At 45.9% G+C, this 13,426-nt stretch overlaps 1 protein-coding gene across 4 annotated transcripts; it reads right to left on the reverse strand.

Annotated features, from left to right (window-relative positions):
- Positions 1-1,018: 1,018 nt before the first annotated feature.
- On the reverse strand, positions 1,019-12,300 carry gpr139 (G protein-coupled receptor 139). Of its 4 annotated transcripts, none has more exons than XM_030058582.1 (3): positions 12,144-12,300; positions 8,706-8,708; positions 1,019-2,016 (listed from the first exon to the last, which is right to left on the reverse strand). In XM_030058582.1, the coding sequence occupies exons 1-3, from the start codon at positions 12,289-12,291 to the stop codon at positions 1,019-1,021; spliced, it is 1,149 nt and encodes a 382-aa protein (XP_029914442.1). In that variant the 5' UTR covers positions 12,292-12,300. The 4 variants fall into 4 exon arrangements, with proteins under 4 accessions (XP_029914442.1, XP_029914443.1, XP_029914441.1 ...); XM_030058583.1 differs by lacking the exon at positions 8,706-8,708 and adding an exon at positions 12,033-12,035 and having other exon boundaries at positions 12,144-12,297; XM_030058581.1 differs by lacking the exon at positions 8,706-8,708 and having other exon boundaries at positions 1,019-1,587; positions 1,621-2,016; positions 12,144-12,291.
- Positions 12,301-13,426: the final 1,126 nt, after the last annotated feature.

Here is a 13,426-nt window from a genome sequence, read left to right on the forward strand (position 1 = left end):
TGTCTTGTATTATTGTGCATCTACGATAACAGTCAAGTCTACCAGAAATAAATATTTTACCATTATTGGGACAACAATAAGCAGAGTGCCTACTCATCCTACAGACTTCTGTGAGCCTGGTTGTTCAGTAATTTTGTCATCCATAGCAAGTGCCGACTTGTAGGTGACCTGCACTGCTAAGATGAACTCGGCACACACCTTTTTTTTTTGTTGTTGTTATAAAAGCCCCAATTAACATGCCTTTGAGACACCTCTGCATATTTAACAAGGAAATGAGAGCGCAGCTTTGCTTTACTATGCTTGCGAGGCAGTCAAAACTGTGGGCAGTGGACACACAATCCGTGGCTCTGCCTGAGTGAATCACCCCTAAAGGTGAGATACTTAATGCCCAGACTCTGACTGGAGCTCTCCTTGCTAGAAACAACGCCCAGTGGACGAAGTCACAGCTGCTCAAAGTCTTCACCGTTAGCAGCGCAACAGACAGGATATGTAAAGGAACCAATGTCACCGAGAGTTTGATGCTTCACAGAGGATCCATCCAGTTGTCACGACTTGTGCCCTTACAAACAGTGGCTTGTAAAAGTCTGTGAGAGGTGGCAGAGATACCCCTTTGTCAATCTGTGATCTCGGTCATAACTTATCATCACACTCTAGGTAATAGCTCAGTCTGGAGCACTCAAGAAGTCAATCAGTTAAGGGTCCTTTTTCTTGGTGTTGTTGTTTTTGCATGGAGGAAATAACATGTATTTGATGCTGGTTGCTGCTTTATGAATGCTTAATTTGAATTAAGCCACCGTGGCATTTTATTCTCGTGCACCTGTCTCTGTCGTTCTTGTCGCTGTGTTATCTCTCAAAGCTAGCCAAACTCTCATCCCTGCTCCAACCTCTGCCTGCATCCCTCCTGGCTAGTTGACATTTTCAAGCCTCAAAGAGTCCAATGGGGGCCGAGTTGGTCGCCACGGAAACGAGGCCCCCATGTATGTCTGAGGGCTTGGGGTGTTTGTCGGTGGTTGACAACTCAAGAGGAAATACATATGGGCTTCCCGTTTTTGTCATACTGGTACACCAGCATCTTGATGCAGTGGGAATTGGCCGGTGAGATCCAGGGGCTGCTTGTGATGGAGAAGTTGTGGCCGGCGTAGAACGGTGGCGGCTGCTTCCGGCAGCGGAACAGGGTTCGCAGCACGTTGGCTGCCATGCCCCGGAAACGCTTGCTGATGAAGCAGTAGAGGAAAAAGTTGATGCCGGTGTTGAGCAGAGCTAGCATGTTGGCCAAATCAGTGAGCAGGTGGAGCAGCCGCCCGGCGCCTGGTGAGGTTGGAGGAGGTGAGTAGAAGTGGTAGAGGATCATGAGGGTGCGCGGCGCCCACAACACTGCGAAGATGGAGGTGATGGCCAGGAGAATGGCTGTGGTCTTGCCGGTGGAGTAGCCGCGTAGACGGAAACAGCTGCGGCGTCGGCGCAGCTTCCGGACGATGACAGCATTGAGGGAGAAGAAGACGGTGCAAGGGAGGAGGTAGATGGTGGCACAGTGAGCCCACACCAGAACATGCTGGGCCATGCTGCTCCTGGTGCCCTCCCCTCCACCTCCCTCCCCGGCAACACCATCGCTCCCAACACCAGGTAGGCTGTGCCACAGCTCAGGCCACCAATAATAGGGTGCTGCAGAGAGCAAACACCCAATATAGACAGCAAATATCACCCGTCGTGTGCGGGCTGGGTAGGAGACGGTGTGATAGCGCAGTGGGTGGCACACGGCGATGTATCGGTCGACAGTGAGAGGCACGGTGATCCAGATGGAGGTGTGGATGGAGGAGAACTCCAGAACTTGCACTGCGTTGTTGAGGGACGGAGGCAGTGGTGCAGCCAAGATAAAGTCCTCCAACAGGAAATCGACAAACACAATGAGGAGGAGAACTAGGATGTCAGCAGCTGCCAGTGCCAGGAGATAGTTGTACGAGGACTTCTGACGACGTAACACCAGCTGGGACAGGATGATGACTGTCAGGATGTTGGCTAGGAGGACAAAGGAGGGTAGGGGAGGGATGAGAGAGAGCGATTGAGAGAGGACGGAGACGGGAAATGGGAAAATGATGGGAGAGGAAAAAGTATGATGAGGTAGAGATTGGAAAAGGAATGGGTGCAGATTAGGGCAAGGAGGGAAACAAAGAAACAGAGGGAGTGTAAGAGGTCAGGTTATTGAAAAGCGGTAATACCCATTAAGCCATAGGGGAAAAAAAACAAACAATATACAGTATGTTGCACAGAATGAAAATAACATATAGAATACCACACAGAAGCAGTGAACATACAACAACACATATGCAAAACAAAACAAAAAAAGGGGAGACACAAACTGTGCAAATAATTTCAGCACCACGGACAGCTGCCACGGAGCATGCTGGGTGCAGATTTCTATTCAGTTTCAGGTTTCAGTGCAACACACACACACTTTCACACACAAATGGTCAAATCCTTTATTGTCGCTATTTACTATATCCAAGCAGATCTCCAGCTCTGTCTGTAATCCCTCTCTCTGTCCATCACTCTCCTCTGTTCTCCTCCAGCCACACACACACACACCTGCTGTGTGGATACAGCAGCACCTGCCTTTGCCTCGGGCCAATTTGTTATCTCTAATAAAGAGTAAAGCCACAACAAAAACAGGGGGACAATGTGCAACATCACAGCCCTGGCAATCTGCTGAGTCCACTGTTGCCTGCCGCCATCGCCACTGGCCACAAAGCACAAGGACGACCCCCCCCCATCCCCACCTTTCTCTCTCTCACCCGCTGCCTCTGCCTCCAACCCCTCCCTTTCTATTTAACCTCCATCAAGTTGCTCTTCTCTCTCACTCTTTCTCTCTCTGCCTGTCATCACGTCTCTCTCGTTCTCTCTCTGTCCTGTGCTGTTCTCCTCTGTGCCCTCCATCTGTCTCATTTCGTTCCTCTCCAACTCTATAATGTTATACCTTCCTGTTCGACAGCCTCAAAACGTTTCTCTTTGCGTCCATTTCTGCATCTTATGTCCTGCTACCCTCTGTTATGTGTTTATTCTTTCATGGTGAATGACCTGGGGGTGGGGGTAAGGGGGGTGTGGGGGGAGTCATGAGAGAGACATCACTGTTATTTCACATGGTGATAAAGAAAACATGCTCACAAAGGCCTGGACGTGATTATGCCCACTGCTGTATCACCTCTGTGTGTCAGCAGCAGATCCTGCTTCTCACATGGAGCTGCAATTTAGCAACTGAACAGGTGTGTTCCACTTTTCTATTTGTTGAAAACTCCCTCTGTTACCATCACTCCCATGATTTTGGGTGGTCGAGTTCATGACTTGTGAGCGTGCACAAATGATTGACTGAAGGTTTGCAGTGGTGCTAATGGTGCTGTGTGTGTAAAAAGTAACAATTCAGTTGCATCAGTGTTGAACCAGGGTACCGACATTTAGCGCCTTAGAACAACTGATGAATATGTTTAAGGTGTGTCAGCCAGAGAGTGCAAAAAATAAGGAGTTTATTCTAATCACTATACTAGCTCCTTGCGCCTGATTTACTAAGGGGCAAACAGCTAATTTAACCCATAACTACCTATGCACACTATTTAATGCCCAGTGAAAGCATGTTTTAATGTACCGGCAACCTACTTAGGCTTATGTTTACAAAGTCAATTTGCATGACCCAGTTAACAAGGCATTTTGCCCATTAATCAGAGGTAGGGATTACATTACATTATTACCCGATTATAATGTATTTTATTTCATTTCACGAGGAGACTGAGCATACACCTTGAACTCCTGGCTGTTGACACCTCTGCCAAAATCAGTTACCCTGCAGAGCAGAGATACAACAACGGCCACATTACAACTAGAAATGTGTTGGTGCGCATGTTTGAAGTCAAAGTTTTGCTGCCACGATTGCACAGGTGGAGCCTGTGGATAAACGCAGAGGGTGATTACGAGGCCGATGATGGAGGAGGAAGAGGTGGAGGAAGAAGAAGATGAGGAAGGCAGACTCCCCCTGCCCAAGAGTGGCAGGTACATCAGGGCTTCACTGAAATTAGATTTTTTTTTCTCAGAAAGAGCTCACAATATTTAATAATTTGGATTTGATTATTCTGAGTCAAATTTGTTTTATACTTAATAACAGGGAAGACATGCATCTTGAAATCTTCAAGGTTAAATAGTGACTCTGGTATTCTAATTGGCTAATGGCAAAATTGCCAAAGAACTCACTTAAATGCCGGCTGTGGGTAAACCACTTGTTAAATTGGTAACAGTTGATTTCTTTAGCACGTGCAGCCTGTTTGTGTGTGCCTTAGCAAATTGGCAGACGAGTTAACTGCTTTAATTATTTGTTAGTATTGAGACTTGACAAATATTTCTAAATATTGATGAATCAAGTTTTTGTGTATGATGTGTATGATGCTGAATGAAAACAATTTTGGAAACAATTTTGAAAAGCCTTTTACAGTTGAAGTACTGGGCTACTTCACAACATAAGTACTTCCACAACATAAGTACCATCCCTGTGTAAGATGATCTGTAAAACCCCAAAACTATCATTATTTGATTAAAGGAATATCTTTCCACTCAGAAAAGTCTGTCACTTAAAGTAGCAATTAAAGATACATGATAATAAATTAATTATTACCATCCCCATTTAGTGAAGCTAGCCATTGCAACATGAAGCCCTTTCTGATCTGTTCCCTCAGATGAAGCTGCTTCTGACATTGATTTGCATTGCTGCGTCACCGAGACATCAATGCACTTAGCAGCTGTCGCTGGCCATCTAGCGGGGGGAACGAATGTTCTGCGGCCCTGTCTCCCTCTACAGTAATAGATCTGGGATTGGATTAAATATGGCAGCTTGGAGTCTGGTGCATCACACTTCACAGCCCCAGCCACTATCAGCTGATTACAAATTACAAAGCCGGCTCTAGATAATGACTAAAGATGTCCTTGCCAGATTGGGGAAAGAGTAGCGAAAGGCACACACACACATTAATGCAGGGACACATGTTTGCACAGGTATACAATCACTGACAAACACATGGACAAGCAAACATACAGGTTTGTGGCACATCTCTCTCTCTTTCTCTTGTCATACTGTATATGTGATGTCAAAGCAATTTACAAGACACGACATGCCATGCGGTACATTTGGGGCTGTGAGATTCCCTCCCCTCACCCCAGGGAAATCCAAGCAGGCTGGCCCTGTGTTGCTGTGTGCTGCCCTGATACCAGTCAGCTGAACCCATGAATAGTCACAGCTAAATTGCTTTCATGTTGAATCTTGGTTGACTGTGCTATTGATTCTTGGTCTTCCTCCACCAGTACTCCTCTGCTCTCTGCCAGTGTCACTGTTTCTCTTATTGCTCTCTATCTGTATTCTTGTCCATTGAACTACCAGATTGTCATTTGTTCCTGACTGTTACGTGTTGTTTCCCATATAGCCACCCTTTCACACCTGTCAGTGTGTATGTACACCTGCAGCCTCTCACCTATCTAAGTGGAGGGATCTTATCAGTGCCTGTGTTTGTTTATATGAAGCCCAAAGGTACTGAAAAATTCTTCCAATGGCGCTGCATTAGGCAAGTGAAATAATTATGCCACAATGGACCTTACCTATGATCTGCTGCTTTGTTCTCTCTGCTATCTCTGCCCATCACTTTCTCTCTTTTCCCCCTCTCTCTCTCTGTCCATGCTCCTCTAAAGGGAGAGGAATGACATGGAATTGAAATAGCAGGGTGTTGTCCGTCAGTGGCTGGGTATTATTCTGTTTGGGCTCCCCTGTGAGACAGGGCCTTCTACGGACAAACAAAAGGGATCTGTGGTGAGCTTGACATTTCCATTTAGACCAGGCCAGCTTGCATTGGGCTGCCCATTCATTTCAATTGACTCGTGCTCTTTACTTTGTCTCTGGGGCCGCGGGAGAGGAGCCGGATGCATCTGCTCGGCATTCTGAGGGCATGAGGTGGCACAGGGTTCATCTCGGTGAGAATGAGGACAGACAAGTTGGAGAGATGCGTACACACACTGGCAGGCACGTATGCAGACACACCTACGGGTGTGTAGGTGTGCATACAAACACGCCTGCATATCACACGTACACACACACACACACACACACACACACACACACACAGACATACAGACGCAGAGAGACAGGCAGGCAGGCATGCATGCACACTCAATTTCCCTATCTTTTCTTTTCTCTCTTTTCAAGGAATAAGCAGCAAGGGGAAGGCTGGTCTCCAGCAGAGAAGGAATTAGAATGACCCCTGGGACAGATAATGCACTGCTGCGTGTTTATGTGTGTGTGTGTCTCTTTGCTCCTGCATGTGATGTCTCAGCACAGCCTGTGTCTGTTCATGCATGTGTGTGTATGTGTGTTTTCCTGGGTGACCCTTCTTTCTATTTGTGTGTGAGTGTTTTTGTGCCTTGACTCCCCCACTGCTCCTCTAATATAACGAGGGACAGGGCCATTGACGTTGTTTAGCGGGAGAAGAGAAGGCACAGCGTGATCCCTGAGGTGTGTAACGAGGCTGACTCATCCCACCACTAAAGGGACGTGTTCAGACGGGCTGCCGACAAACGACAATGTGCAGCTTAACCCCTCCAAACCAGTTGGCAAAACACAAGAGAGATGCAGCAGCCTCCTCACAGACTTTCCAGCAGTCCGTCCCGTGGGACTTGTGTCACACTGACAAGAATGTTGAAATGGGAAATGAAGCGAGAGAACATTAGAAACTCAAGAAAATGACATGAAATTGCAATTAAGGATTTTTTTTTCCAAGTGAAGGGAATTTTAGTTTTCTTATCAACAGACTATAATGAGACAGGAGTGGGAGAGAGGGATGGAGTCAAATGAAGAAACTGACAGGGAGAAGGTTTATGCAAGGTCAAACAGAGAGCAGGTGATTGAGAGTGAAAGGAATGGAGGAGAGGATTAGATGGAAAGAGGATGAGAAAGAGAGGTAGGGAGGAAAGTGGTGAGGGAGTGGGCGGAAGCGAGGACGCAAGAAATGGTGTGTGTGTGTGGGGGGGGGGGGGTATCAAAGCTTGCTTCAAAGGTCACAGCCACTTTGTTCCTGATGACAACCATTTCCCCTTTGTCTTCTCAAAGTGTCAGATTGGACATAGAGCAGGGCGATTCCTTAATTCCCTGAACAAAGAGCAGGAGCACATCCCAGCTCCAAAGCGAGACAGTCCATACGTTAAAATACACAGACCTTGCACTCCAAAATCCACCACCAACTCAACATTAAATCTGACTGATCTGATCTGAGGTTTTCCTCAAACCCAGATTTAGTTCACAATGACTCTGAAAACCTAATATCCCCATGAGGTTACCATGAGGTTGCCACGAGGCACTTAAAATTAGTCATTCTGCACGTAAACCTCGTGCATTCTCTCACTTATCCATTTATATTCAGTATCAAGCTAGTGAGGTGATGCGAAATGTGATAATCAAATAATTGAACACATTTTACTGTGTGGATAGGCTTGTCATCACAGCTTTGAGAGAGGTGATCAGAGTGTTAACGGGGGAGGAAATCAAGAGGAATAAAAGAGACATAGAAAGAGAAACACAGAAAGAAGGATTGAGGGTATTTCTTGGGAGCGAGTGCTTATGTTTGTTCCTAACAATATTGATGCTACTGCAGTGCTCTGCTGTCTGCTCCCTATCCCACCTGCACTCACCTTTACAGCTATTCACTGTACAGACGGGCCGTAGTGACTAAACGTTTGGGGGAGATGACTGTCCTCACATCAAGGCTAACTGCTGACAACGATGTGGCATTGTAAACCGGTGGACTCGGTATATCATGTTTAAGGGGTTCATAAACAATAGTAATGTGCCCTTGTACCTTCCCCAATCATGTTTTTATGAGGTTCCTACTCCGAACCAAAAGGAAACATGGGTGGCAGAAGGTAGTCCGGGTGGGAGGGAGTTGAGAGAATGATAGAAGATGGAAATGTAGTGTAGAGCAAAGTGAAGAGAAGAGTGGCTAGAAGACAAGATAATGGCCCTATAATTATCACACGATTGGTATAATACTTTTTTTTAACACACGCAACTACTCATTTGATGAGGATGTGTTGTGTTGAGGCAAGTGGATGCAATGTTTTCAGCATCAGTGACGGCTTTCATACTGTCAGCTGGTCAAACAAAGTCAGTGGTGTCACTGCACCAGCAACCAGTCTGATTTATTGCCCCATACACAACTCGCCCCTCCCAGACCTCCTGAACCCTCCCCGGTCTCGTCTCCCCCATGGCTGGCCGACATGCTCCCCTGCTTCGCTTGTCTCCCTCCCTCACAATTCTCTGGCTGCAATCCAGACCAAAGCGTCCTGCACATCCCAGCCTTACCCCATGCGATTTCACTGGATGTTCACCCTCCTCTTCTTCATCTCTGACATCTCCCCTCCCTCCCCTTAATGAGAGCATCAACATGCCTTTGAATCTGTCCTCCATTTGCAAACCGTCCCGTCCTTTCCTCTTCATTTGGTCTGAATCCTCTAAATCTCAAGCTTTTGTTTTATTGTGATAGTATCTATTACTGAGGGCCACACATGCCCTCTTGCTGGTGCAGACTGACAGATCAATAGTCCAAACTGAAAATCAATGGGATCCATCTCTTCATTAAGTGGCGGCTGACACCTGGCCTATACAGCAGCAGGGAAGAGGGGGTCATTAGCACCCTCTCCACTGGGCGCACGGGTGGGGTAGGCGAGGATGTTTTCCCAATCGCACGTGCACCAGACACACTGCTGTCACACACAAGAACACCGTGGAGTGCTTTCAAGAGGAAGAGATGAAGAGGGAAACATAGACGGACACGTTGCATGTTACTCCTATACATGCACACAGGAATGCTCACATGTACAAGTGGATGACGGCTGTGTGGAGAGTGTCGGAGAATGCTCTTCAACACCAAAATAGCTACATGTGGACAAATCTGCCAGCATAAAATGCCCATTGGGTTTGTTATCACATTGAACAGGCAATCTTTAGGTCACCTTTACCGACTCGACTCAACAAACACAAAAAATCCATCTCAACAAACTCATTAAGTCTCAGTCTAAAAGTCTTTTCTTTTTTCACTTTAAAAGAAGTGAAAAAAAATCTGGCAGTGGGATAAGATAATTCAACGTGTTTCCAGTGCAGTTTCACTTGTTTCAGGAAGTATGCATATGTTGAAACAAGGCAGAATAAGGCAGATCAGCCCACTAGTATCCAGAAAATGACACTTGATTCAAGAAAATTCTGTTGACAACTTCATTAGTATTGGAAACAAGTGTGATTGTCTCATCCTGCTGGCAGATTTTTTTTTCACTTGTTTTTAATAAAAACATGATTTTAACACTGAATATGAAACTACTTGACTTGTTAAGATGGAGATTATTTTACAGTGAATAGTTTAATGCTCAATAGGGACCATTTGTAGGCAACACCATAAAACACTATAATTACATACATAAAGAAAAGAACAAAGACTCAAGGCAACTAATATTTTGGAGGGATTTCCCCACCCAAATTTTTGGAGTTAAGATAATTTGCTTCAAAGGACTCAATTTGCTGCAGTTTCAAAACATGTTTTCACAGGTTTTTTCCTTTGGTCCCTCTAAGTCTTGTTGAAGAATTACTTTAAAACAGGCTGCACAGAATAAAGGCCAAACACTGCTCTTGCAATCCCACTGTGTCAAATGGTACGTTAATGAATTGGCTCTTTGAGGACAATACATTTTTAAAAATGTGAGGCTTTTATGCTGTTTGCTATGCCAATATGTGGCTACTCTGTCCCAAGCAGGTTGGTGTAGCAAATAGAGAAAGAGAGCAAGTTAGCGATTAATTAAAAATGTGGCAATTTGTCTCAGCTCTGTCGTCTGTGGCTCCCCCACTCAGGGCTCAGGGGTGCTACTTCACTGACTCTGCTATTATTAATCTCTCTCGCTCCCTCTCTCGCCCCCCCCTTGCTCTCTATTACCGCTCTGATCTCTCTCTCTCTCTCTAAGTCCACTCTTCCTCTGTGTGTCCTTGTCTTTCTCACATTCCACTCTCCCTACTCATCCTCTTTTCCTCAGAAGCTTTCTGTTTATCATTTCCCTAGGTCACACCGTAATCATCTCTTACCACTCGACCTGTGTAATCCCTTTTCTCATCACCTGCCTTTGTCTCCTTTTCACCCCCAAATCTGATCTTTTCAATAGTTTTTTCCCTGCTTGGCCACCATTTCAGGCTGAGGTCAGGTCTGAGACTATCTTACAGACACGACGCCTTGACCATGAAACCCTGCTTTTAACTAATGAAACAGTGGTTGGTAATTAAGGTAACAGCCGCCCGATCCATACAGGGTGTCAAATATGTGTGGGTCCCTAGGTCACGCTGCTGCTGTTCACGCAGGCAGAGCTCATGAAACATTTATACTCATGGCTCAGGTTAAATGAAATGGGCTGTGTGATATGACTGAATAAGCTGAACTTGCTAAGTGTCACCCTACCGCGCTCCAGTCTAAACCAATAACTCAGACAACTACTGTAAGATTTCATCACAACCCGAGGTTACGTCGGCTCAGTGATCAAACAAACAGCCTCAATCACATTTGTAAAGACGACTCAGCAGCAGAATCAAATAAAACTCCGAACGCCCGGGCGGGAGAGAGCTTGAAATGACAGCAGACAGAATTGATTGTGCAGGGCTAGATTTGCCAATCTAAGAGAAATAATTGAGCGGGAGCTGGTCAGAAAAAAAAAAAAAAAAGTCTTCACTTTTACAGGACAGCAACTGCAGTGTTGGCATACAAAATACTATGCTATCACTTTGCATTGCAGATTCGTTTTGAGCCAGAACAGCTTATGTTGTAGATAACATCTCACTCCCAGTCTTTAAAAAAAAAAAAAAAAAAAAGAGGAAGAATAAGAAGTGGCACAGGGTTTAAGAAGATATATTCAGTTTAATTATTTGGGATTAGGAGAAACAATGCATTGTAATTCACCCGTTGTACTCAGCAGATTTAATCTAGGCTCGTTTTTCCTTCCTCGCTCCCAACAATGTCAAACTTTATATCTCTCATTATATGCCGAACCACACGTCCAAAATTTGTTAAAAGGAGGGTAACCATTAAAGACTAACATCAAAGACCCTTGAGTCATCTTTTATGCAATTATTAGACCACAGAATAGGACCAACATTTTGGTAAAGGGCCAAAGCAGAGTGGATGAGGGCCTGCCTGCCTAAAGGGCTTTCAACATCTGAACCCCAATCTCTGATTAGGCATCAGCATTTTTCTCTTTCATCTGACCTACAGCATTTCTCTCCCTCTCCCACTCTCAGTCTCATACACACAGATACACACACACACACACACACACACACACACACACACACACCACTTTGCTTCCCTGCATGAGACTAGGTCAGAGTCCATAGATCATGCAGTGTGAAAGAGATGGTAAATGGGTCTGACAATGGCTGTGAACGGACTAATCGGTCAATAGTGAAGACATAACAAGGGAGCGTCATTAATTAAAGAGGTTAGGAGTCATATAACACACACTTGAGGTCAAGCCTGAGTCATTATTCACATATTCACACATACACGAATACAGATTTAAAATGAAATGAAAGCAAGAGAGAACACACTGCACAGGTCTGTATTTTTCTTTCTCTGTTTAACCACATATCAAACCCAAATTATGGGACATATTGGGACATAAATCAGTTCGTTTATGCTGAGATGTAGATACAGTCAGTGTAGATTCTCTTCAACTGGACATGCCGGTTTAGATTTCTGAGTAAAGAGACGTCTTCACACACCAACTCCAACAAAATAGGCACAGGCTTAGACAATTCCTCATAGGGAAGTAACCATGCACACTCAAACTGAAGTGACTGCCACAAGGTCAGAGTGACAAATCAACAGTGTGTGTCTGCAAGGACCGACACTCTGGAGCAGCTGTGCACGACACATCAACTCAAACAGAATGAATGCACGACAAATCAAGATGCAAAGCTTACCCGACGCGACCAACTGATGCATGCTTAATGAAGACTCTTAACAATGCGCACTTAAGACATGCATGCAATTAGACAGATAAACACACACACTTTCATGTGCACAGCAACTGGTTTCTTTTACCTGGCAGGCCGAGGCAGAGCAGGACGCTGTAGTAGATGACAGGCAGTGGTCCGAGGGGGCACCCTTGGGCTACGTCGGGGTGCTGCTGCCCCGGGCTCCAGGTGCTGCCATTGGGGGACAAGACAGGGAAGATATGGCTGTGCTCCATGGCCTCTTCCTCGTCCTCTTCCTCAGCTGTGTTCAGTGTCAAGAAGCCTAGCAACACGTACACACACACTGCCTGGTCGCTGGTTTGGGAGGGAGAGGGTGCTCTGTCCTTGGGTGCCAATCAGCATGAGTGTGCGCGCCTATGTTTGTGAGAGAGAGCAAGGTTGAGTGTGTGTTTATGTGTATGAGAATGAGGCAAAGGAACGAGGGAGTCGGTGCGTGAGAGACAGGCAGCAGACGGGGGGACGATGCGAGAGATGATATGTGTTAGTAGGTGACGGAGGGAGAAAGCGAGAGGAGCGGAGAGGGAGAGGCGCGAAGAGGTGAGTGTGAAGGTAGAAGTGGAGAGGGGAGGATGCTGCATGATTGTGAGTGAGGGGGGAATGAGAGCAAGGGGAGAGCGCAGGAGAAGGAGGAGGAAGGAAAGAGGAGGAGAGAAGGAGGGAGGGAGGGAGGGAGAGGGAGAGCAAGGGCACACTGGATATCAGAGTGAGCTGAGAGTGAGGGAGAGAGAGGAGGTGAGCTGAGGGAAGGTGGAGGGATGCTTGGGATTTGTGAGAGAGGCAGAACGCTGGGGGGAACATGCGCTCCCATGTGAGGGCAGTACAGCCAACACAGAGGCAGGATGAAATTGAGGGTAGGAAGAGGTGACAGATGAGAAAAGATAAATAGAGCCCTGGGATGATGTAGAAAAAGAGAGAAACAATGTAATGTGTCTGTGCCTGTGCCATTGTCATGTTTGCATCTTTCTGTGTGATTGTTTCTTCCTGGAAATACATGAGAGCATATTCAAGATTACAATGCACCTATTACCAGGCATCCAGTGCCTACTAGGTATGGTATAGACTATCAATGAATGTGTGTACATGTAAATGTGTGTTTAGACTGAGTGAGTGGCTCTCAATACAATATTGTTTAAAAATGTATGCATGCTACTTTATATTGCACCTTTGCAGGAGTACGAGCACACGTTTATAAATGTGAGCTGCCAACACTTATGCATTACATTTTGCTTCTGGGTAAACACGCCGACACACAATGCACACGTGTGTGTGTGTGTGTGTAGGAGGGTGTGTGAGATATTGGGAATTGGCAGAGGCTGTTCAGTCTCATTTGCAATGCAGCGTGAACTGACA

This window comes from Myripristis murdjan, chromosome 8 (assembly GCF_902150065.1).
Source record: "Myripristis murdjan chromosome 8, fMyrMur1.1, whole genome shotgun sequence".
Taxonomy (NCBI): domain Eukaryota; kingdom Metazoa; phylum Chordata; class Actinopteri; order Holocentriformes; family Holocentridae; genus Myripristis; species Myripristis murdjan.

Coding starts and splice junctions, on each gene's coding strand:
- gpr139 (XM_030058582.1), bottom strand. CDS start 12,291: ATGGAGCACAGCCATATCTTCCCTGTCTTGTCCCCCAATGGCAGCACC.